A 25,708-nucleotide genomic window follows, 5' to 3' on the forward strand; every position below is an offset into this window, starting at 1 on the left:
TAATTTCTGTGAGAAGTGGACACATGCACAGAGGGTAATTGTTTCTAAAACTAAAAATCATTTCTATTCATATATTAAGTTTTGCTCACCTCTGACTGCAAGATATAAAGGTCACTTAAAAAAGAATAATAGAACCAAGGTTTTTAGGAAGTAGATGATACCAGACTTTTACAGGTGCCCAAGATTCTGTGAGCTTATACAGCTTCCTTTTGCTGCTGGATCCTGCACAGTGGTGGTTACTGGAACAGTGTGGGGCTTGGCTCTGGCTGTAGTTTTACCAGAAATTTCACTGCAGTACCACGAGCAAGCTCAGACAATAGACTGGGATGTTTTGGCCCCGAGGTGATTTTCTTGAACTTAAGAAACTTTCCATCTGTATAAAGGCCTCTCTGCCACATGACAGTGTCAGAGCACTGTGAGTGGGCTCTGACTTCAGATACACTTCCTTTCTGTTCTGTTTGTGTTTACGGGGAGCAGAGGGACTGAGAGAAGGTTGGGCAATGCTTTGGCTCCGTTCCAGGAGCAGTAAACAGATTTCCCAATGTTTGGCAGTGTCAGGGTAGCTGGAAGTGGGTGGCTGGAGCTGCTCCAGGGCAGTGGGAGTCGTGGTCTCCTTGGAGCAGCTCCTGAGTCAGAGCGTGAGGGCTCCGGGTGCTGCTCAGTCACCAGGTCCTGCTCAGCAGCAGCAGCTTCACTGGGATGTGGCTCAGTCCCAAAATCCATGCTCAGCCCCTGTGTCCAAGGCCCAATAAAGGACCCCAAGAAGCTCAACAGTGTTAGACAGCCTCTTCATTTGTGTTATTTCAAGTGAGAGTGCACTTACAGAATAATCTGTTCGTTCTTCTCAGTTCCCCTTAAACCTTTTTTAGATGAGTAGCTCTGAATTTCCTAATACTAGGAAAAAAACAGTCTGAAAATAGAACCCACTGAAATACATTTGGTGTCCTTCATGCTGCTGCTTTCTAATTTAAACTCACTGAGCTGTCTTGGCACAGCTGCAGTGGAAGTGGGGGATTAGAGCCTCACAGTTAAAAAATGCAGGACATGGCAGCAGCACAAATTCTGGAGAACATTGACACTTCAAAGCAGGAGGCAGACACCCAAACAGGAGGCATTTAACAAAAGCCTAAGGTACAACAGATGGAACAGAATCACAAAGTCCCAGTAAAATACTCAGCTGTTTAGATCCAAGCATTGCCTTAATTTTTCTCTGATGAGGGACCACCATTGGGATGCAATTTGCCACTGCAGCATCGCAGACCTTTCTGGGTGGGAATGCCATGATTTGGGCAGCTCGGGGCCCTGGTTATGGTAGCACATTCTGCATCAGAGTTGACAGATTCTTGTGTATCTCCTTTGAGTTGTAAATATTTAACTTCCCCAGATTTCAGTGAGAAACTTCTTGTTTGCCTGTGGAGACCCCCATCAGTCTCATCTGTGATGCAGAAATAGAAGCTAAGATTAACTCTGCTTTCCTGTCCTGCTTGTTTATGAATGAAGACCTTGTTGAGAAATGGCCTACTCTGACACTAGGATATATAAGAAGAAGAAGTGCAAAAATTGCTCATAAAAAACTTGAAAGTGAGAATTGAATATGGATTTTGGGGCTGCTTTTTCGTATGTTTGAATATGCCTCGAAAAGAATCTTATAAAAGCAAGTAATAAAAGTTCCTTGCATATTTACATAATTCTCTCTGTTTAAATATTATAGATGAGGTAAAATATCATTAAAGTTTGGGGCTCTTTGGCTTCATACACGATATACAAGAATTCTTATACTTGAAATGTAAGTAAAAAGAAGAAAAGCTAGACTATAATAAAGGTTTACAATGAGGGGAGAATAAAGTGTTTTAATGCTAGGGAGAAGCAATGATGAGTGGTTTCATTGTGAATGATAACAAATACTCTAGAAGCTGTGAAGAAAGGAAGTGACTCAGCAGCTTAGAAACTGAGAAGCATTGACTTGAAAGTGGGATCTTCAGTTAGGGTTTGGGAACTGTATATTAAATGTAAAATATTAGAAAAAGAAAAATGGCTACAGACTAAAAAAGACAGTGGCACGTTTTTCTATTTAGGTTCTTTTTTTTTCTCTGCTAGTAATTCACATTATTTTTGGTAATACCTGAGATGTACATTACAATATACATGGAAACTTGCTTGTGAAATAGTTCTGGTTATCAGCTGGGTATGAAGGGGTGACAGCAGTGGTAGCCACGCCACCACTGTCAGCAAAAGCAATTACAAGCTCAAGATTGAGCACAGTAAAGATGATGTTACACTCTGCTTTCGTGAAAGTTGGATTGAAATTATTTTCCAGACACAGAATATTTAAATTTTTATTATTCTTCACATGTTCTTCTTAAAGACTTACCTCTTTTAACAAAAAACTAACAGAGGAGAACCGATCCCAGTACAGACAGTAACCCATAGCCTGGTTAGTTGGTTGGGCTTGGAGCCAGGCAGTCCCTTGATAGATACCAGAATATTGATAGCTTTAGCACAGTTCCTTTTCTTGTTTCAAGTGGAATTACACGCGATCCTTAAAATCCTTGTCCTGATAAGTTTCTTTCAAAACAAATGCATTTCAGTGTTAACTTTCAGTTGCAACAAAACCACAGTTCCTTCCCGCTGAATTCTGTGGCCAAAAATATTTTACAGTGATCATTGTTGTAGTCATCTTCCTGTAAAATCTCTGTGGATTTATGCACAACTCCATTGTTTTCAGGGTAATACACATACATGAGGGTCTGCCCACTGGAGGGGCAGGTACATTGCTGGCTACATTGCAATAAAATCCATTAGTGCCTTTATAGAGAAATTGGTGATTACACGTGAGTCAGGTGGCTGTCACCTGCCAGGTTTGATAGTGGGAACATATTCTGGTGTTCTTGGAGACAGACAGACTAGTTTTCATGGTGTAGAAAGGAACAAAGCAGTTGGATTTGACAAGACAGACACTTGCCTTTACAAAACTCAGAGCAAGACGACTATATATTGCTGAGTGAGGAATGGCCAGATATTGAGTATGTAGAAGAAGACTGGTAGGACAAGAGTAAAAAACTTTTGGACAATTGAATAATCTGGAAGATGAGTGTATTACAGATTTTCAGTATCACAATAGGATTCACCAGTTGATCAAGGAAAAGTAATTATTCAACAGTAGGGCAAAAGGAGTTAAAACAGCAGGGGCAGAAGATCAGAAGCAAAAAATAAATGACCAGATAATAGAAAATTTCAAGTGGGTTAGAGTGAGATGAGAAAGGCAGAGACATGTGGGATAAGAAAAGCAAAAAAAAAAAAATTACATTATGCCTAACTTTGTATATAATACATTGAGTATATTTTGTTAAGCTTGTGTTTTTTCTTTCTCAGTCACATAGAAAAAATCACAACATGGCAAGATCCTCGAAAGCCTCTGAACCAGCCGCTGAACCACGTCAACCATCATCCTGCAGCCACGGCCACACGAGTGCCACAGAGGCCCATGGCAATGTCTCAGCCAAATCTCAGTGAGTACTGGATGACACAAAAGAGATAGGAGAGACACCTTCTCCTGATTTGCTTGTCAAAGTAATTTTTGGTTCAAGAAGGTGGCTCTGATTTTGCTGTCACACCTAACAGTATGTTTTCCCCTTCATTTACTTAATTCTCCCTCTGTAGAGTTGGCAGCAAGTGAATTTGTACTGTTTGAGGTGAAGTTCTAAATCTCATGCATTTTAGTTTAGAGTCTCTGTGACAAATTTTTGATGTAGTATTAAACATAGAAAACATAGAAAAATAAGCTCTTTCTGTGCTTTTCCATTCTGAGGTGGTACAGAGCCCTCACAAGCCCTGTGTCACATCCAGGCTGTTGGATGACCTGTTCACAGCTAGTTCTGTGTTTTTTCAGGTCAGAGGATGTAGATGGTTTGCTTGGTAGTTTTTTGATGGTTGTGGGGTTTTTGCATAATGAGGTTCTGCACTGGAAGCAACTTGCAAAATACTAAAAAGTCTGTTTTTCAGTGTGAATTACCTACAAACTTTTTATAAGTGGTTCTGTGATTCAGCGGGCAGTAGCAAATCATAAAGTGAGGGTGGGTGTCTGCAGAGGAAACCTGTGTAAAATCTGACAGCTTGGGGTGTCTGCAGAGTGTCACAGCACACGGTGAAACCATTGCTCAGCTGTGTGTGGGTCACTGTTTACAGCAGTGCTGGAGTGGCCAAGAGGTAAGAATAGGACAGTGGGCTTTTTGTTCACACCAACTCCTCTGCTTATGCTGACATCTGTTACATTGTCCCTGGGTAAAAACCAAAGGAGGTGCCCTAAATCAGGCCGGTGTACAGCACGCTTTTCCCCTCAGGTGCTTAGTGGAAGTGAATCAAAGCCAAATCCTGTATGAAACACGTGTATACTGAATTTTAGAGGAAGGTCTTTCTTGAGATACAAAGAGTTAGAAATAAAAGTGTACACCTAATGAAGAGTCTGTTCTTGAAGGGACTTCAGGTGCCCAAAAAGGGCATTTCCACAGACTTCAAAATCTGTCCCATCAAATGCAGACTCAATTTCGTTCAGCATCCTTCACATACATCTATGATGAAGTTCCACTTTTTGGTAGGTATTTATGGAGTTCTTGGCATAGTGGTTCAGATCTGTCATTGAATTTCCCACTAGAAATAATATGTAGAAATTTACACAGTCTCCATATTTATTTAATCGAGAAAACATTTTGTCAATATGTCTTGGTGAACTTTTTCTCATTCCGGTGGCTTTCAAAGGCATGCTGTGATGCTTTGGGAGCAAGCAAATCTGTTTGCACAGCTGAGTAGCACTTCCAGCATCACATTATTTCAGCATCACAGTCCCTGATTTTCCAGTCCACCTGTTTGAACACACTGTGACACTATTTTATGAAAAATATATCTTAAAAGATTTAATCTAGAAAGTGTGTGTGTATATGCATATATATACACACAGAAATGACACAGAAAGATTGCAATAATCTGAACAGAACACAGCAGCCTCTGAATACTTCATGTGGCAGTTTAAAATACATGTGACTGCAGTTTCCAGCACTAAAGTAGAATGTGTCTATTTTTAATTTGCCGTAGCCAAAAGGAAGGGCCCTTCTGCTGCTCTGTGGTGCCAGCAATGTTACTGCTAACCCCACGTTCCTGGCTCTGCTCTGGGCTGCAGGGAGCAGTGCTGGCCTGGCAGTCAGAGCCCTGAGCCAGAGGTCAATGTGCCAACATCCCACAGACATCAGAGGAAAAGGGGGAACTGGATCCCCAGCGAAGCCACTCTCCCGGCCCTCATTTGGTGACTTTTTAGCAAATGAAGTCTGGGCACCTGTCTTTTGCCTTAGCATTTTTTTTGTACTGTAGGAATTAAAAGAAGTTTTTCTTTTGAAGATGTGCCACTTAAAAAAAAAGGATCTAAGTATTTCAGGTCTGCATACTGGTCTGCACTTCCAATTACTAACACATGTGTTTTCCTTGCTTTACTTCTTCTGAAGAGGAGGAGGATATGGTCTGTTCTGTACAGCTTATTGCTTCGGTTTATAAACTGCTTTCAGCAATATTTGCTGGGTATTGTACAAAGGCACTTATAAACATTTTATCAAAGCACAGAGTGTGACTTAGTGACACCAAATCATAGTATGCCTGTGCTGGAGGCATACAGAAGCACATGGTGAAAGTTGATTGAAGTTAGTAGTCATATCTTAAAAAACTGCTGTATTTTTCTACCTTTTTTCTTACTGTGGTTTTATGTTGTATATTCATGAGCTATACATGAAGCTACAAACTTCATCAGTGTTAGTTTTCATACTAGCATTTAGAGCACTGCCTTTTAAATGTTATAGAACAAAGGCATCAGAAGTGATCTCCTCCTTTGATGCCACTGGCTCGGCAAGTTTCTGTGCTTATTTACTCACCACCACTAAATTCAGTGCAGTTTCATGAATGAAAAGGGAAATTTGTCACAGAGATGGAAAGCATATTCTTGCAGGTTACCATATGTTCAGGCTTGTTCAGTCTGCTTTTTCTTAACATTTTACCATTGTTATTCTTCTAAGACGGTTTGTGGATGTATATACTAAGGAAAATACGTTAATAGGAGTCTTTTAACTCTGTGTTTTGTTGTTGGAAACCATAGGGGAAACAATCAGCCTTTGACTGAGAACCAGCAGAAACACTGTATTTCTTGTGTCTTCATAAGGACTTCAGAAATCACATTGACTGTGATGCTGAATCTGCACAGGTCCTAATTTTCTGCCCATTCTAAACCAGAGTGTTTCTCAGCTGATTGATGAGGTATTAACTGTCTATTGCCAGTCAATTATCGCCCATCAACAAGGGCCACATGTGGAAGGGGGGGTTATTGTCCACCCTTATTTTAGGCATCAGGTGTAGGTCCCTGAATAGGGAGATGAATTCCCAGGGATTCCCTGTGCCCAGGAGGAAGGAGAGAGCAGTTGCAGCACAGCGAGCTGAGGCTCCCTGACTAAAGGCTCCTGTGGGAGTGCCCGAGTCCGAGCTACAGATGCTGTTCTGCCTTCATGGGACACCTTGGTGTAAGAAGATTGTGAAGAATGATTTTGAGCTATGTGTAACAAAATTTAGGGGGAAAATAAGATCTTACAGAAGTTTCTTTTGCAACACTTTTTAATTAAATGCTGCTTGTTTTGTAGTCTTTCTCTATTCTACATTATGCAACACTCAAATCCATTGTTATTTTCATCCTTCCTTCAAACTGTTTTAAAGAGATTTCTTTTGTGATCGTGCTTTTCATCCAGTGGGTGAGCACAATCTGGTCTTCATTTAAATGTTTTCCAATTTAACAGTGTGCAGCTTACTTTGACATAAAATAATAAACCCCTCTAATGGCATTTATGTTTTCTGTAGAAGTTAGCCTGAATTTATACGTGAGTTCCTTAAAAAGCTCATACTAAAAGAAAAGACTATCTGCAAAAAACCTCAGAATACTTGTGGGTGAAGTGGCCCACCCCAGTTGGACACAGTCAGAGGTGGGATTTGGGCCTTGGAGCAAACAGCAGCTGCAGGCTGGGAGGCACAGTTACCCTGCCCACGTGAGGGATTGAGATGTGTGCTAGGCAGTGCCCAGAGTTTGGTGGTTTGAGAGTTTGGGGCACTCTGCCTCTTTGTGAAATGCCTCTGAGTTTGTTAGGGTGTGGACAGGGGCTTTCAATTTATCTAACTGTGGTTGAGAAGGGTGTTTGGTCTGACTCAAGCCACCAGCCAGGTGGGATGTCCCTGACACTCCCTGGTGCCTGGCCACCATCATCCCCTTGGCCTCTCCTCACAGTGGACAGTGGAGGACCAGCAGTCACAGAAAGGTGTACCTGGTTTTACCCCTTCTGGTGCACAGGAGAACTTTTGTGCACAGAGATGGGATTGATGGGCAGAAGGGCTTTTAAATGCTGCAGTCACTCATGACCTGACTGTCAGGGAGGGAGTGACAAGGGCTGGAGCACAGAAATGGGTAGAACTGTGTTTGTGTGGGTCCCTTATGTGTTAGAACTGGGACATCTATTACCCTGTCTTTTTTTCCCTCGTGATTTATTATTTTCCATGTAAGTATGGAAAAGATGGTCTTTCGAGGTCCCTTCTGACTGGGTCTGTTCTGTGATGATGGTTGATAACTTGATGATTCCACAACTCATAAATCATTATCTTAGTACATAGTTGGCCCGGGTAATGCTGCCTTCAGAAAATGTACCCAGATCTCTCTTAATTCTGTACACTGACATAGTACCTCATAACTATACATTCTCTTAAGTTCTGTCAAGATAAATCCATTAGTATCCCATTTTCAGGGAAAAAATCATAAAGATTCTTATTGTTATAGTTTCTGAGGTTTCCAGTGTTGCTGTACTCTGGAGCAGATTGTTTTACTTTATTTCTGTGCTGCTGGTTTATCAGTTATCTGCTAGTGACATCCTCAGAGGGGTTTGATAAGAACCTGTGGACTCATTGAAGTGTCCTGACTGGAGGGACAGCTGCTGGGAGATCAGTATTAATGCTGTGAGCTCCCAAAGGTGAGGATGCCTGTTTTGAGGTGAGGAGAGCAGCTGGATGAGTTTCCACACACGGCTGAGGTCCTGCACAAGTTTAGATTGTGTCCATCACAGAACATCTTGGGTGGGAAGGGGCCCTTTGAGGTCTCTAACCCGGCCTCCTGCTGAAAGCAAGGTCAGCAGTGGGGCCAGAGCAGGAGCTCAGGGCTGTGTGCACACAGAGAAATCCTCTGTGACAGAGGAGAAGGTCCTGGTGTAGTTCTCGTGTGTTCATCAGGGAGGAGATTGGCACCACAAAGGAAATGGGTGCTGTGCCATCAGCACTGTGGGGCAGTTTCAGAACACACACACTTCAGAACAGAGAAGAATGTCTGGCAGAGGGAGAAGGGTGCTACATATACTTTAGTTTCCACTTGACACTGCACTTTCACCTGATCAGATCATATGTAAATATAGAGTATAAGAAAATTAAAACAAAATGATCCATCTCTGATAGAAGCTGATAATATTTATCTCCATTTTATAGATCAAGCAGTTCAGGCAGAACACAGTGGAAAGCCCGATGTTAATTTGTTTAGTGTCAGTGTATGTGTTGATCCTGAGAGTTCAACCACATTAACTTTTTGTATCAAACTCCAGGTGAAGAACTATTTGATTTTTGTTTTTCCCTACTGAAGAAGAGAATCTTACCTCTGCCAAGACCCCTCAGCAGGCACGACCCAAGTGATACAAGCAGGCATGACTTTCACTGTTAAATCACTGGTTCTCTAAGATGAAGGACATCAGGTATTACACAATAGAATTTTTTAATGTGAAGAGCCTCTTACACTGGCAACTAGTTATTTAATAGAAGATCATCCAAGAATCTAAGAAGTTTAGCTTTCAGCTGTATCGCTCAGGTACTTCACCTGGGAGTTATAGCACTTTGCCTCTGCTTTAATTTTTTTAAATCAGATAGGAAATCCAACCAATAAAACAATGCAATAATCCTGTCTGGGAGCAATAAACACATGAACCAAAGTTTCCATATCCTGCCATGATAAAAGAGGTGTAGCTACTATTGTTTAAGGATGATAGAAGGCAGTTTTGGTTACTGTGTCAAAGTCAGTCTCTGGAGATAAGAATGCAGAAACTCCCAGTGTTCAAAACCAGGTGGTATGTATTTTAGTGTTAACTTTAACATCCATGAAATGGTCTGGATTTTGCAAGCCTTGGTTTGCATTGGCTGGAAATTTGGATAGAAACCTGTGACACCGAGGGGAATGTTTTTCCCTCCGTGTAGCCTGTACCTTCACACCACCTGCACAGTGAAAAGGCTTCCTGTTCCAGGGCATTTTTAATTACTGGATATCCTGAAAGAAGCAAACACAGCTTGTTTGTGGTCAGCGTGAATAATCTTGGCACCTGCTGCTGGTGATGACTTACAGGAGACCTGAAAGCGTCGTAGAGGACTTGCCCATTCTGTGGGAATGAGTTTTGTGATGCAGCTCTCAAAAGAATGAAGGGGTTTTGGTTGTTTGCAATTAAAGCCTCTAACAAGTAATTTATCAATCAGATTTCAAATGGAGTAATTTATTTATGTTTTAAGGACAGTGGTTAATAGTTCCAGAGACCAGTAGGAATTAACTTCAGTATCGGGTAAATTAAATCCTGGTGTCTCAAAGGACACACACCTTTAAACCAGCAACTGACTGTGCAGTAAATCTGATGTGTTCAAGAGAGATGTTGGCATTATTTCAAAATCTAGTAATTTTTAATTTTGACACAAAGAAGTTCCTGTTGGTATAATCACTTCCCCTCAAGGTTAGTAATTCGAACCTGTGCCAGTGCAGAGTGGAGGGTCATTTCCATAGTTTCAAAGTGAATGAAATGCAAAAGCTGAAGATTGCACAAAACAAAAGTAATTTAATAAATATTTCAAATCCTAATGGTCATCAATAATTAGTCATTAGCATTAAAGCTGTCTCTACACTCAAGCAGCCCCCACCATTATTTGTTCTTACTGATTTATTGCTAAAAGCGTGTGCAGAGTAAATCTCTAATCTTTTAAATAACTTCCTGCTAACTCAGAGCTTTGATGTTGCACCTGCAGGTCGTTCATTTGGGGTTTTTTAAGCTTAAGTCATTGAAGATGGGAAAGATTAGTTAAATGTGAATATCACAGAACTTAACAGTTGAAACTGTTGGGAAATTTCTGTATAGCTATTTGCAGCTCAGAAATCTGAATAAAGGACTCTCTGTGCACTGGGATAGGGCAACGTTTTGCTTTAATACTTTACAGATTTTTGGAACAAAATGCACCAGAACTGAAAAGCAGCATTTTTTGCTGACCTTGTTGGAAAGCTAATGCTGTTTCTGGGAAATAAATGAAACAAGCAGTTCTTTGTTGGCTGAAGTGGAGAGAGAAAAGGAGGGCAGCCCAGTCTTTTTTTCTCCACAGTGTCGTGACTAAGTCAGAGCTATAATATGGCTGGGTTCTTTTTTTTTTTAACCTCTGTAGACATTTGTTTTTCATCAGACTGTGTTGTGTGATACCTGGTGCTGGCCAGTTTATCTGAATTTGGCTCTGGGCTGCCTATAAACAGAGCAGAAAGATCTACAGTTACATCCAGACACTTCTGACACTTAAATAATAAAAGTTGGCACAATCAGTTCAATGCATATGTCACAAATAATATACACTTGCATGTTTTGTCTTCTGCAACTTGCAGAATCCCTTGCCCACAAAATAATCCTTGCTTAGTCTATATCCAGCAAAGTCATCAAAAGAAAGGTCTCCTACGATGTCAGGAAACCAAATTCACTAGAATATCATTATTAATTTAAAAGCAAAGAAAAGCAATAAAAGCATTCTTTCATTTTTCATCTAACTGGTAAAACAAAATTACATAGGTCTAGCTTGAGATGTGAACTAAATAGTTGCAACTTCATGGACTTTATGTGGGTTTTGCACTACCTACATGTAATAAAGCTGCCTTTAGACCCAGACAGGCCCTAGAGACAGCCCAGGACTGATCCGTGCCTGGTCCATGCAGCTGGGCCTGATCTGCATCAGTGATAAATCTGAGTCCTGAACAAACCAGAGAGTTAAAATTTTGAAAATTCACTGTATTTCACTCCTGGCTTATCTGGAGGATATCAATGCTGGATGCTATTCTTAGCACCATAAACAGGAAGAAATTTGTCTTGGTTAAGTCAGGAGCCTGCACAGTGTCCTTGGATTGCTTAATATCAGAAGTGTTGGGCTTGCCTGTGCAGTTGCAGACTTTTTCACTGGAAATGCCTGATACCAACAAACACCACGTTTACACAAAACTATGAGGTGCCCAAGGGTTTTGTGGCACCAAAAATTTTAAGGTGGTTCTGTTCCTCACAGTCTTGGACTGTTGTGTACAATATGAAAATTTTCACCACTACCTTCCTATGGTCGCCAGGCCACATTCCCAGTCAGCCTGTCCATTTTTGAATTCCCAGCTCCTTTAACTGGAACCAATGTGCTTGTTCAGCAGGACTGGCTATTACTGTTTTCTTCATTTTTTTGGATGTTTTAGTTAGGTTTTCCCTGGTGCTTAAAGACAGTTTAGTATCAGTTTACTATGAGAAACAATATTTCCTGAGAGCCACAGTGTTCCTTTCTGTGGATGTTTCTTGTCTTGAATCAGGAGCTCCTCGCATAAGTAAGACAACCCATAAGTTACTGTCTCTGTAGTGGATCTCCTCCATCTGTATGACCTTTGGGGATTATTCCCAGTAATACTGTCCCATTCGTTTTTATACACTTTTCCCAGTGAGGCAATAAAATCTTTCCCCCGTTTTGTCTTCTTTATGTTCTGTGGTCAGTTCTGTGTACAGAGTGAGACCTTCCCATTACTGATTCTGTGTTTGCAGAGTGTGACCAGGCAGCTGTGGCAGGCAGCAGCTCTTTGAGCTTCTCCCCCATCCTCTGTCTCCTCGGGAGCACACTCTGCACCCCTCTCTCGCCCTGGGAGTGTTACTGAGTGTGAGACCCCACTTGCAGTTCACACCCAGGCTCCAGCCCATGGCTGCTGATTGCTGCTGGTTCATGTGTGAACTGCTGGTGTAGGAAAAGCCCTGCACTTAACACATTAACTGAAGGCTCACTTGTCCAGCACTTGCAAATTGTCGTGATTTAATTACTCCAACTAGTTCCCAGAGTCAGCTGTTTTATTACTGCTCATGTAATATTTTGACCCTTAGGATGTATTTTTAGAGCAGCTGAATGCAGCAGTTGTTGTGGGAAGTGCTGCAGAATGCCCCAGTTTTTGGGTTAATTGTGTTTTCTGTAATAGATACTGAAAAAGAATCACTTAACAGTCTTGTGTTTTATACTGTTTTTATTTCCATTTAGTATTCGTTGTGAGCTGTGCCAGATTAACCTAATGTGCATTTTATGTATGCATGCACACATCCAAAAACTATATTTGACTTCACAAAATAGACCTCATATGTCCTGAATTTGCTTATGGGACATTATTGTGATTGCACTCAAGAGTAATTCAAGTGGAATGATGCTGTTATGCAGTTGGTAGGATCAAACCCTGGGCCTTAGCATCTCTGTATTTATATACTGATTTTGAATTATATTAAAAAAAAATTAATCACCATATACAACCTGCCCCAGAAGGTGAGGGTAACCCTGGTTCTTGTTAATAGATCCCTTGGGGTGGATTAGAGTGAAACAACACTAAATTATCAATCAGTATATGAAATACATATATGTAGGGTGCATTTTAGAACAATTTGGTTGGAATGGAAGGCAGGTATGTAGCTGTTTTGGTTATTATTTTCTATAGTAATATAGCAATATGAAAGCATAAAAATGTCACTTAAGAAAATGTATAAGGGAAGAGAAAGAAAGAAGCAGCAAGCATTAGAGTAGAAAGATCTCACCACCCATGGATCCAGCGATGAGACCTGATTTCTGCAACTTCGATGTCTGTCAGTCGAAGTGATGGTCACAGTCCTGATCCACTGGGGGGAGAAGGGAAGCTCCCAAAACACAAAGTACAATGGGTTAAAATATGCTCAGGTTCAGGTGGGAACACCCAGGTACCTCCCCTGGGCAGGGGAAGCTTTCAGTCCTCTGGTGAAAGGCGTCAGAAATTGGTCTGGGGGCACTTTGGGGGTCTTAGATGGTTTCTGACACGTTAAGACATGAGAGCTGCCTCTCATGCCGGTGCTGCTGAGCCAGTTCTACCCCATCAGGAGGGATGAAAACCCTACATGTGACTGTCCCAGGTGAATGTGACCTTTCCCAGGGGAGGAGGGAGAGTTTTACAACTGAGGGAGTTGGATAAGGGAGGACAATTGGTATGATAAAAAGCACAGTCCTGTCGCCACAGGGTCTGCCCCTTATCTGACCCAAAGCCTGGCTTGTAGCCTCTGGTGGTGGGTGTTCATCCCCTCTGTCTTGTGCAAATCACCAACACACACCCAAAAACTCACCTCCTCCCTCTTGGGGGATGCAGACTGGCCTCAGCAAAGCACCCTGCAGCCTCCAGGAATGGGGGAATGTTTTGAGTCATTAACCATTAACATTTCCATCTTTCACAGTGTGTAACAGTGGAGAGTGTTGCTTGAAGGAAAAGTAATTTACTCCAAGGTACAGAGTTCATTGGACCAAAATATTTTTCCTGTCCCCATGAGAAGAAATGACTTGGAGGATTATTGGGGAGGGAGAAGTACTCCTCCATATTTGCCTGTTGTCTCTTTCTTTTCCTTCTTGCATGTACAATTTCAGTTGTGATGCAACATGAGGAAGAGGGGAGTATTTTATATAGGAAAGGCAACAAATAGCCATGACAAAAATATTCCTACAGTTCAGGCCCTAACCCTGAATGCATCCCAAACACATCATATGGGCTATTAATCTTTACTTAGCTTTGCCTGCTTCTATCATCTGCATGTGCTGCTTAGATGAAAGCAGGTTTTTTTCAGAGAACTTCCTATATTGTGATGATCCTTCAGCCAGCCTGGATTCTTAGCATGGTTGTTCTATTCATTGACATGCCAAAAATGTAAGCACATGATTATGCATACAAGAAGAGTTAAATTCCTGCCTGAGTGCTTATAGTTCTGATAATTTAATACCAGGTTTCCACTGATATAATTTATGTAATTGTACTTATAATATTTCTCACTTAATGTGACTAAAACTAGACTCACTGCATCTTAAAATGTGGTTCCATATATTGTTTTCCCACTATAAAAGTGGTTTGATTTCTACACCCAACTTTCATTCCTGCCTTTCCCCTCCCAGCATTTTCCTCCTGTTTTTCCCAATCCTATTACTGAGAGGGAAACATGGCTAGAGGGAAGGGATGGTTCTGTTTCCATAAGCAAGTGATACCTGCTGTCTGAGGTGCCTTTAACTTTATGGCACAGTGGCACCAGACTGACTGTGGATCTATACAGAGACTTGCAATTTCTTTCATAGCAGTTCTATGAATAAAAATGTCCATCCTACTGAGAATTCTGCTCTGATTTATAGATTCTGAATTTGATCAGAAAAGATGATGTTGATTTAAGTAACATTAAAGGTTTAAGTGCATTAAGTTGCTCAGGAGAAGCCTTCTCTCAGCAAGTGAGAGGATTTACCTGGGTGTAACTCAGGTTTGCTTACAAAAGGTCCCGTTTTTCACCTGCCATCTATGGAGTTCTTTCCCTGCCAAACTTTGGGAATATCCTACCAAAGGTGGGGAATTAATGGTGGGGTTATTTCCAAATCTGAATACCCTAACAGATAAAGTTCCAGTTGTTAATCTGCTGGTAGTTATTCTTACAATAATTAATTTAGATCTGTCAATAAAGAAAATGTTAAGTTGAAAACAGTTTTACTAGCTTACTGCTTATATATACACATTTGTGGAGGAATTGTCAATCACAAAACCCTTGCATGTCATTTACTACATCATTAAGTAAACATTTGAACGTGCCAGGATGAATATAAATACTCGCTATATTGTAAGCTTTCTTGTTTGATACACGTGGAACACTAACCATCATTTATTAAGCGATTGCTTTGCATACCTTGCCAGCTGGAGCAGTTCTCTCAGTCATTTGAAGTGCAGTAACTCTGATGCTCTGTCTGTCAGTGGGCAGTGTCAGTCAGTCCCAGCTGAGCTTTGTGTCTCCGCAGTGACCAGTGCGGTGCCGCTGCCCCCCAGCCCAGCCCTGGCCCAGCAGAGCCGCCCCCCGCAGCCCCCCACGCTGCTGGCCCTGCCCGGAGCACTGACCTCGCAGCAGCAGCAGCAGCAGAAGCTGAGGCTCCAGAGAATCCAGCTGGAGAGGGAGCGGATTCGGATGCGTCAGGAGGAGTTACTGCGACAGGTAACGCCCGGGATACTCTTACTTTGTTCAAGAGGTTTTAGTGCAATGCATCCAAATTTGTACCGAGTACAGTTAGTAGCTCTGTTACTTTATGTCAAAATTAACCATGGTTTTAGGTAAGGATAACCAAAAAGCTAATAAAAATAGATAATTTCTTTTTTTTCTCTAAAATGGCACTGAACAGAACTCAGAATGGTCATCAGTCAGAAGTTATAGAGCAGAGTCTTTCTTACCGGGTCTAATAGTCTTGTAAGAACCAAACTCTGTTCTGCATCTGTTTGTGAGCAACTACCACTGATTGATTAGCAGTTTAGCTTGGTTTGCATAGGAAACCATGTTTGTGCTTCACTGAAAATCAAGGCAGAACATACAGAGTTGTTCCTGACTCTGATCCCAACTCTTTTAATTTGTGCCCTTTGCCTTTGAGTTAAAATAAAATCACATTCACATCTTACATGAATACCTCTGATCTGGAAAACTTGCCAGAGTTGGTTATTTGTGGATGTTTTGTTTATTGTTCTATTTCTTAAGTTTCAGCTCTATATAATGATTCACATTGTACAAAATAGATATGTAACTTCCTTTAGACTGCCTAAAAAAAATAAAGTTTTAACGATTGTGTTCCATTTGTTATGGATGACTCCACTAGTGATGTTGTGTTTGCATGACATATTAATCAGATTTCCTAGTGAAAAAAAATAACCTGTTTCTCTCAGCAACAGCATGAAAGAAGTACAGTCTATCAAGAAGAATACTATTATTTGTGGCCTTGCAAATGCTGCAGTTTACAGTTCTAAGTACCTTTAAAAATGGTAATTTTCACAAGATCAAGGTGGTGGTTTCTGACATGGGCAGTAGTCTCAAGTCTTTTGCATACCTTTACCATCAGGAGCTCAGAACGTGATAGAAATGGGTGTGGGAAGAGAGTGGGGATATCTGGTATGAGCTTAGTCATCATTGTCATCATCCTAACAACATTTTTAGCTATTTTTACTCTCTTCGTCTCTGTTCTTGCTTCAGGACAAGAGCAAATTAAGCTTCAAAACAGTTGTACTCAAGGGCTGGTTTCCCTGCTTTGCTGCCTTAGGAAGTGATACATGCAGAGCACTCTGCAGCTGTGCTGTGCTCAATCAAGCCTCCAGCTTATTATGCCCAGTGACACACTGCCCCTGTGGTGTTCCTGGAGCTCCACCTTGTATGAAGCAGGACAGTATCACTTTGCAGTACTAAAGCTTTCAGAACTTGTGTAGCTCTTAGGGAGGAAAGCAAGATGCAAAATCCATCCTTCTTACCAGAATGCTGTGAACTTCCTGCCAGTAACCTGGGCATCCTGAACCCTGGCAGCTGAGCAGGACACGATGAACTCCTCTGGAGCTGCCGGTGTCCAAGTACAGTTCCTCCCACTCTGACCCTCCACCGCTGTTTTTGCTTTCCTAGTGTAACCTATCTGAGGGAAGAATGCTGAGTAAGTGTGTACACTGCTGCCAGCAGCTGTGAGGAGGCACAGAGTGCTTGAGTGAGAGGGGAAGGATTCTTCGGAGGGTCACAAACCTTTCAGCCCAGCAGCAGCTGCTGGCTCCCCACAGCCATTCCTGGCAGCAGCTGATGAGGTGGAGCAGCGTGCCCAGCTGGGAGGAGAACACGGCTCTGGGAGCTTGTGGCTTAGGGAATTTGTTTCCTTCTTTGTCCTCCTCTTCATGTAGGTAGTTGGTAAAACCCTAGAACTCTAGACTGAGTACATGCAAGAAGGGCAGCATTTCTGAAAACCAGTATGATATCTTCTACTTAAAGGTTTCCTTACTGACTTTCATAATTCTATAAAGAGTTAATGTTTTCCTACTCATTTGTTTTTGTCAGCTTTCCCAAGGAAAAAAGAGAATTTGATTGCTGCTTAAGAGCTTCTTGGAAATGGAAGTGGGTAGAGGTGATGTCAGTCAGAAATCTCTGAAAGGTCGGGCAGGGAAGGTGCCCCAGCACTTCTCTGTGTGCAGCAGGGCCATCCTGCACTGTGTTTGGAAGGGTGCAAATAGTCTCAAAACAGCAACGCTTCTCAGAGGCTCCTTTCTGATCCAGGGGATTCTACTGCATAAATGCATCCACAGAAAGTTACAGGGGTTCAGAAGAGGCTGAAGAAGCAGCGGGGGAAGATGCAGAGGAACATTTATTGCTGTTTTGTCCTCACAGAGTAGACCCTGGTCTACTATAGCCTCAACAGAAAAATGCCCCTCTGTGCTCCTTTCACTGCACACACTGGCCCAGAGTCTGATTTACTGGTGGCACAGGCAAGGTCTGCATCTCTTGCTTTCCACCCTAAGCATGAGGACTGGCAAAAGAGGAATTGCAGCGATCAGCAATGTAAACTCAATATAAAAATGCTCTCACTCATCTCCTCCAGCTGGAAACAAGGGTTTGGCAACTAAGGATGGAGCTCAGATTAGTTCTGCCAAGGAAGGTTCCAGGAAATGTGACAAAGATTTTCTGCATTTGTCTGGCATACAGCTAAAAAGAAGTTTACATCAGAACTGTGTTCAGAGGCTTTGAATCATTCAGCTCACTGCAGTGCTGTGAAGCTTTTAAAGAGTTTTGCAGATAACTACTGATGAAGCTTTTTGGCATGGCTTTGTGATGTCAGAATACTGTGGTGTTTTTTAATTTACTCTATTTTGTTATTTATTTTGAAAGCCCTCTTTGGGTTTTTAAAATAGCATATGCCATAGCGCCAAGCAGATCATTAAGGACATTTGGTCCTTTCTCAGCTGAATGCCAGAGATTGTCTCTGCTGGCCAAAGGAGAGGGACCCTCCTGCATTCAAAGACTGAGAGCTCACTAGTCTGGCTGAGGCTGTAATAACATTGCTGCTCAGAGGGTGTGGGAAGTCTCTGGTATTTTTTGCCAGATTTTTTTAACCTAGGATAGAGGATTAACAAATATTCCTCTTAAAAACCTTGTAGTCATGCTTAGAATAGAGAACAGGACATAGCAGGCTATCATGCATCTTTGGGCATTGTGTACTTGATCTGTTGCTACTGATCATTGCTGTGATAATGTCAAAGAGGCGAAGGAATCTGACATCTCTAGCAGTGCTAAAACTGCAGTATGACTTCTGAACAAATGGCCTGCAGTAGAGGAACATACGTCATGTATGGTGGAGCCAGTGCTCTGTCTTCTTCCCCAGTCAGATCTGACTCCAATGTGCAGGAGTCTTTTGTTCCACATTTTAAAGTACCCATGGAGTTAATATTCCAAGCAACGTGCAATATGTTGAAATAAAGACACAGGAGGTGACACGCCATTCCCCAGGGGAGAGTAGATCAATGTTGTGTTTCTTGCAACAAAGAAGAGACGGGAACTTAGATTTTGTAAATGATGGTGTGAGTTTTTCTTTAGGGTGCTGCAGGTTAAAAACAGATCCAGCTTGATTATTTTAAGGTCTTAGGTTATTTGTTTGGAACATCCTGCTGGAGCCAGACGACCTCTGTATAGAACTCTGCACCACTAGATGTCATGGGTGTTTTGCAGAGATAATGCTGGAAGAATTTATGTGTGAAACAAGTTTCCTTTGTCTCTGATTGCTTGTTTGTCGTCCTGCAGACAGCAGACATGAGACGGGTCATGAGGCAGACGCTTATTATTAGGGAGAGGGTTCGTCCTAAAGATTATTGGGAACCAGTCTTGGTTCCAGTGGTTTTCTTCTGACATGTTAAGTACTTTATGGTTGCTGAACTCTAGGACTGGCTTCCAGCTGCGGTAAAACTGACAGAGGTTCTGTGGGGCTTTAATCCAGCACAGGTGGGTGTGAGAGATGCTGCCTGTCTACATCAGGATTTTCTTCAAATCAGTGTAAACAAATAGTCATCAGTGACATCCTTCAGAACTACTTTCCTCTTATGTATATGTTATGTGGTCACTTGTTACAAGACTGCAGTACTTCTGAGCTGTTGGAATAACCATTCTTGTATATTTATTTGCCTTTTCAGGAAGCTGCTCTATGCAGACAACTTCCTATGGACTCAGAAAACATGGTCCCAGTTCAGACAGCTGTGAACACTCCTGCCATGACACAGGACATGAGGCCCATTACAAATAATGGATCCGATCCTTTCTTGAACAGGCAAGTTCCTTCTTCATTAGGCAACTGCTTCTGTTGCCTTCTCTGGATTGTTAAAGCTGTATCTCTAAAGTAGTTCCTATATCATCATCTTTTGCACTCACTGTAAACAGGGGATGGGCTGAATGGCTGACCCAAGATCTTTCAGTTTATGCTTCAAGAAGGAACCTTAGAAAAATTAATAAATTGTAACAGATGGTTTTAACTGTAGTGTTGGGGTATGTAGAAGACATTATGTAGAATATTATCTAAGTATTAATACACTTAATTTTTTTAGGCTATCAGAACTGGTTTTGTGTGTGTGTGTGTGTGTGTGTGTGTGTATTTATTTATATTTTATATTTTTGTATATATATATATATACATGTGTGTATTTCAAAATTTAAGAGTGGCCTCACTGCAATTGCTTTGTTATTTGGGCTGATGTGACCCAAATACGATGTTGGCTAATCAGTGGCCAACAGTTGAGAATGAGGCTTAATGACTCAGTATCTAACTTTAAAGTGGAACTTGCTGTGCTCTCTTCCAACACTGTGCTCAGGGACTGTGTCTACCAGAGCATCTTTACTGAGGCTTTTCATGTTTCAATTTACAGTGGGCCATACCATTCCAGGGAACAGAGTTCGGACAGTGGCTTGGGCTTAGGATGCTACAGTATACCAACAACACCTGAAGATTTCCTCAGCAACGTAGATGAGATGGATACAGGTAGAATACTCTGATTTAGCTTAAAGTATAGTCATATTAATAACTTTGTGTTATAACTAGTAATGTTTTGTAATTGCATAACTGAACAATAATCTCTGGCTTTCCTATGCGAGAGAACAGCCTGAGACTGTGGGAGGAAGTGCCCAGAAGGTGCTTGGTGCCCAGAAGGTTCTCAGCTTTAGCTTAAGTCCAGATTCTGCTCTTTTACCTTAGACTGATATTAAACAAAATAAGTAAAGTTGAAAAATGTGATCCTTAATTTCTGTTTTCATGCCATTGTCCAAGGTAGGGGGAGTAAGAACCTGGTCTTGGGTTACATGTACAAATCACTGCATTTTCTAACTCTGGGAAATCAGTCTCATTAGTACATCTCTTACAGTGGCACAGTTGCATTTGCCTTCAAACAGAATGTATTTTGCTAGGTTAGGTTTTGGTATGTATTTATTTTATATTAATGTCCTCATGGTGTTTAAAATACTGAAATAAATTACTAGAAAACCAACAAGCTTTTTCCCAGAGAGTGGAATTCTCAGCACTTCCTCACCTAAACTTCCTTTTGAAGTCATCAGAAGTTCTAGATTATGCAGAGTGAAAGGTTTCTCTATTAAAGGTTTCCATGCTTGTTGTTATTAATTTATTAAAAAAAAAGTACTATTATAGAGCTAAATTACTGTAAAGCATGTTTTTCAATTCTTGCCCATGGACAGCATTGCCCTGGTGCAGAGAACAGGACGGATGTGTACATGAGGCTCCTCTGCTGCTCCCTGGGCAGACCAGGGAACAAACTTGGAACCGTCCTTGCCTCCAAAGTGGAAGGCCAGAGCTGGGTGCTTTGGGCACTGCTGAAAGGGCCTCTCATGTTTTTGAGAGCAAAGCAAAGTGAAAAGTACTCTTAGAAGAATATGCATTCTGCAAATACAGTTTTGAGTAACTCCTGTCCCATGTGGTGGATAGGAGTGCTCACAAGTGTTCCTGGGAAAGGGGGAGTCTGAATTTTAAGTAAATTATGTTGTTTTAAGTCAATTTTGTTGTTTTAAATTACCCACAAGAACAGTTTGGTATTTCAAAAGTTCTTCTTTACTTTTCCTAGGAGAAACTATACCACAGACAACAATGAACATAAATCCACAACAGACACGTTTCCCTGATTTCCTCGACTGTCTTCCAGGAACAAATGTTGATCTTGGGACTCTAGAGTCAGAAGACTTGATCCCTATTCTCAATGATGTGGAGTCAGTACTCAACAAAAATGAGCCCTTCCTTACCTGGCTGTAATCAGGCAATGCTGATTGGGCCTACAATGCAATTCACATTTCTTATTCCTCTTGAGATAGAAGCAGAATATCTGAAAATCCTCAAGAGATACAACGTACTGCCTTAATGAGTTTTGCTACGTCGTCTTTATGATCAGTTTAATCTCTGCCTGGATTTGATTGATAACAATTTAAATATAAAATACATATTTTATATATGTACACACACATATACATATATATACATATATGCATATATATTTCTTTTTAAAAAGCACACTACTTTAGACATCTGTGTACTTCTTTAGCTTTTCAAACCAGGCAGTAACGTTTCACTTTAAGGACAGAAAGTGGCTGATGTTTGTGCATGTCCATGACTGATCTCCTGGGTATTGACTGACATCACAGACCCTTTGTGAACCACAAAAGCTAACTGCTAGGTCAGTTGGTTCAGAAAACATGCACAGCATCAGGCCAGGAGAGCAGTTTTATTTCTGTGTTTATGACAATAGTGTCAGAAATTTTTTAAATCAACTTACTTAAGCCTTAAAAATCTTTTTTTTTTTTAGATCTTAGTAACTAACTGTGCTGTATGGAATACAGATTGATCCATATGAGCCATAGTAGTTCTCATTATATATTTATAAAGGCACAAACAATACTATAGCAGTTTCTTTTTTTCAGTATATTACTGTATAGTTTTCAGAAAATAAATACTTCCAATCTGAAAGTACCAGAATTGTTTAGCAACCTTTTTACACTAAAATATTGTTGCAAAATAAACCAGGCTGGTACTGACTGCTGCCTTTTAACAACAAAGCAATGTATTATAAACAAGCATTTTAAAAAAATTCTTAGATTTTTATGTTTATTATATTAAGCACTACAATTTTGTAACTTAACACGTGAACAAACAATTTTTTATATATATATAAAATCTGTGGCAAGTATCTTAAGTGAAAAAATATTCTTTTAAAGTCAGGTCTGGAAAATGTGGCACAACTCGTTAATGTTATACATAGTGGGAAAAACCCCTTCCTCATACTGTTTTCAGTAATGTTTTTAACTGACAATGTCAAAATACATGTAGTTGTATACATGAAAAAATGCAGTAACTTTATCAGGGTGCTGCTAAAGCAGCATTGGGACGTGCCTGGTAAAGCTGCTTAGTTCTTGTGTCTTTCATTACTGTAATTGGTGTGCAGGACACGAGGCGTGTGCTGTGCCTTTCTACCTATTATGTAGCCTACAAACACCTCCTTACCAGAGGTTTGGGACTGAGAAGGCATCAAGGACATTAAGCTTGCAGTTCCCCTGAAATGCAAATGAAGTCCTGAAAATTCTTAAATATTTTGAAATTGTTTTATTTATAATCTATGAATTTACATTTTTTTATATGGAAAAATAGATTTGTTTATGAAAGGCATTAAAACTTTTCTCTAAGCTTAACCCAGGCTATATAAAGAGAAGAGATGTAGCACTAAGTGTAAATGTGTGTTTGCCACGTCTGATAACACTTAACAAGATCTTACTGATGCGCCAGAATATTGATCACTAAAGACTTTTTTCCATCTGGTTGGGTGAGGGTAGGTGAAAAGGTCAGAGATGAAGTGGTGGTAATACAGAGTAGGTTTGGAAGACAAATGATGAGGTAAAAAATGTAAATCCTTGCTGGGAAGGGTGGCTGCAGACAGGGACACACAGCAAATGGATCTCTGGTGTTCAGTGAAAAATGTAACAGAAGCACTCAATAAAGAACCCCGTCTGTGGGGAACTGCTGGGTGTACATGGTGTCACAGGATGGAAAATAAAAAGCACACATATTGACATTTTAGAAAAAAGATGGAAGGCAAAGACCTACAGTTGTGAAGTTTTATTACATAGGGAAAAGTAGCTTTTTAAAATGTTTTTGGTTGGGTTTTGGGTTTTTTTAAATAGAAAAAGAGATGTTACAGCAGGGTTGTGTCTGCACAGAATTTAATTACTGAATGGGCATTGCATTTCTTTTACTCTTTTGGAGGAGCTTTTACTGGGAGGGGGGTGTGTTAATTATTTTTACTAGTGCTAACTTTTGAGATAGCACAACATTTCTTTCCAACAAACAGGGGACCGGGCAGAGCTGACCAGTATTACTGTAATTAGGTTTAATCTCTCTCTTTTAAGGATTTCTTCAGGTTGTCAGCCTAAATGAAAAACAGATGATCCTAAGGCTTTGTTCTTTAGTGCCGTGACCGGTGTTGGTAAAGAATTGGAGGTCTTTCAGCCAACGTGCAAGGCCAGGTTGCCAGCACTGCTCAGTTGGTGTGAGAAGCTGATACTGTCGCTGCTGGAAGGACCCGCAGCAGCTCCAGGTCTGAGTGCTGGTGTGATCCAGAGGATAGTGCTCATCAGCAGATTATGGGTAGAGAATGCAGTTTGTTCATTTGCTAGCAAGTCTGCACCATTGAACATGTAAGTTTGTCATAATAAAAGATATTCCGAGCTGGTTGGCTCTGGGCTGCTGGGAATGCCCATTCCTGCCTGGCCCCACGCACTGTTGTCAGCCAAAGGCTGTACTTCCTACAGGGGAGACTGATGCAGCTTTCTAGTGAAGTCATATCAGATATTTACCAGAATTGTGAACCTGCAAGCTTGATTCCTTTTCATTGGTGTTTCTGGTGGTTGAGTGTCTTGGTGCAAAGACCTTAAAATGGTAAAGCAATTGTGTTTCCATGTTACTTCCATAATAAACCAGCAGCAGATCTGAAACAGGAGGGTGCTGTGCAGAACAACACTTCAGGGTGAAACAGCTGCCAGAATCTTAGGTCAGATCTTTACTCAATCATGAAGCAAATTGTGCTTAAGTTAAAAGTGATTCTTTACGCTGTCAGCTTCTAATTTTTGTAATTGAGAGGGTGTATCAGATGAAGTGTAGCAAAAACAAAATATGTTTTTCAATGTTCTCTTTTTTAAAAAGGTTTTGGCTTTAAACAGGGTTGTGGCAGAACTTTTCAGTATTCAAAGCGTATGTAATATGAAAATAAATTTATTGCTGACAATATTTCACTGTGTTATTTGAGATTTTGAACATTTACTGTACTAAATGTACACTGTCTATTTGTAGTATAAATACAACCAGTGTACCAACTGGACAGTTTTGCTGTGACCATCCCTGAGGGTGGCATACATAAGTCTTGGTGATACTGAAGTAATGGGAAGTTGTTAATTACAATTTGTATTCTGGTAATACTGTTAGAATGTAACTTGGGGAGGGATTGGATCTGACTTTTTGACAAATGCTGTTTGGGGGAAGGGAAGGATTTAAATGTCTATTTTAATTACAGAAAAATGTGGATGGATGTTCAAATAAACTTGTTTCCTAATATATACATCCACATACATGCTAGTTCTTTAACTATTTTATTTACTTTTTTCATTTTGTTATATGACGTGTGAGCATTTGTTTATAATATTTAGTAACTTGCAATAGATTGTATGTATCAAAAGCAATGAGATCAAACAATCAGATCAAACTGCAGTATCCAGGGTTTGATTCTGGGAATTTTTTTTAAATTATTTCTTTGATCTTGTACATGAAAAACAAATACAAATGAACTTGAAAGATTTTGGATGCATATTGGTTTTTTAAATGTTTTGTTTTGTTTTGTTGGGTTTTTGTTTTTTGGCAGGTTTTAGTATGTGCTTCCCAGGGAACTGCTTGGAATAAAGGTGCAGACATACAAATCTGTGAAAAAGGCATAAATCTTGAATAAAAATATTAGTACTTAGCAAGTCAAATGGTTATTTTACCATAATGTTTCAGTTTATTAGTAGTTGTTGTTATGGCTGTTATGGTGGTTACAATTTTACTTGGAATACTTATAACATGCTCCCCAGTGCCACCATTACTTGTTTCTTTTAGTGGCACCTTGTAATTCATAATTCACTAACAACACAAGTGCTGGTTTATGATTTGTTTAATACTGTTATCTCTAAGCAGAATCTCTAGCACTCAGTCCATTTGCTGTTAAATGCTGCTTTGGGGGCTTAAAAAGTGCCTTAAGTCTGATCCCTTATTCAAGAAGTTTCTTAAATTCTGCATTAAGAAAATACCTGTCTTCTTTCTTAGGAACAAGCCATGAAACCTAAACATCCTGGGATTCTGTTTGAATGTCTGGTCTTTACTGTCAGGGCACTTGACATGAGTCATTCAAGATCCAGTTCAGCTGTTACTATTAATTAATTTTAATAATTTTTCTTGAATCATTCTCTTCCATAATTTATTAAAATTAATT

General features: G+C 40.5%; 1 protein-coding gene across 1 annotated transcript in view; it reads left to right on the forward strand.

The window, feature by feature from the left end:
- Positions 1-25,211, forward strand: part of WWTR1 (WW domain containing transcription regulator 1) — a 44,088-nt gene extending 18,877 nt beyond the window's left edge. Inside the window, exons 2-6 of the mRNA XM_027685549.1 lie at positions 3,373-3,509; positions 15,175-15,365; positions 19,343-19,476; positions 20,069-20,181; positions 21,272-25,211. Coding sequence (XP_027541350.1) covers positions 3,373-3,509; positions 15,175-15,365; positions 19,343-19,476; positions 20,069-20,181; positions 21,272-21,456 — 760 coding nt within the window. The 3' untranslated portion in view covers positions 21,457-25,211. The remainder of the gene's footprint in view (positions 1-3,372; positions 3,510-15,174; positions 15,366-19,342; positions 19,477-20,068; positions 20,182-21,271) is intronic.
- Positions 25,212-25,708: the final 497 nt, after the last annotated feature.

This window comes from Neopelma chrysocephalum, unplaced genomic scaffold (assembly GCF_003984885.1).
Source record: "Neopelma chrysocephalum unplaced genomic scaffold, ASM398488v2 Primary Assembly neopelma1_69, whole genome shotgun sequence".
In the NCBI taxonomy this organism is placed as follows: Eukaryota; Metazoa; Chordata; class Aves; order Passeriformes; family Pipridae; genus Neopelma; species Neopelma chrysocephalum.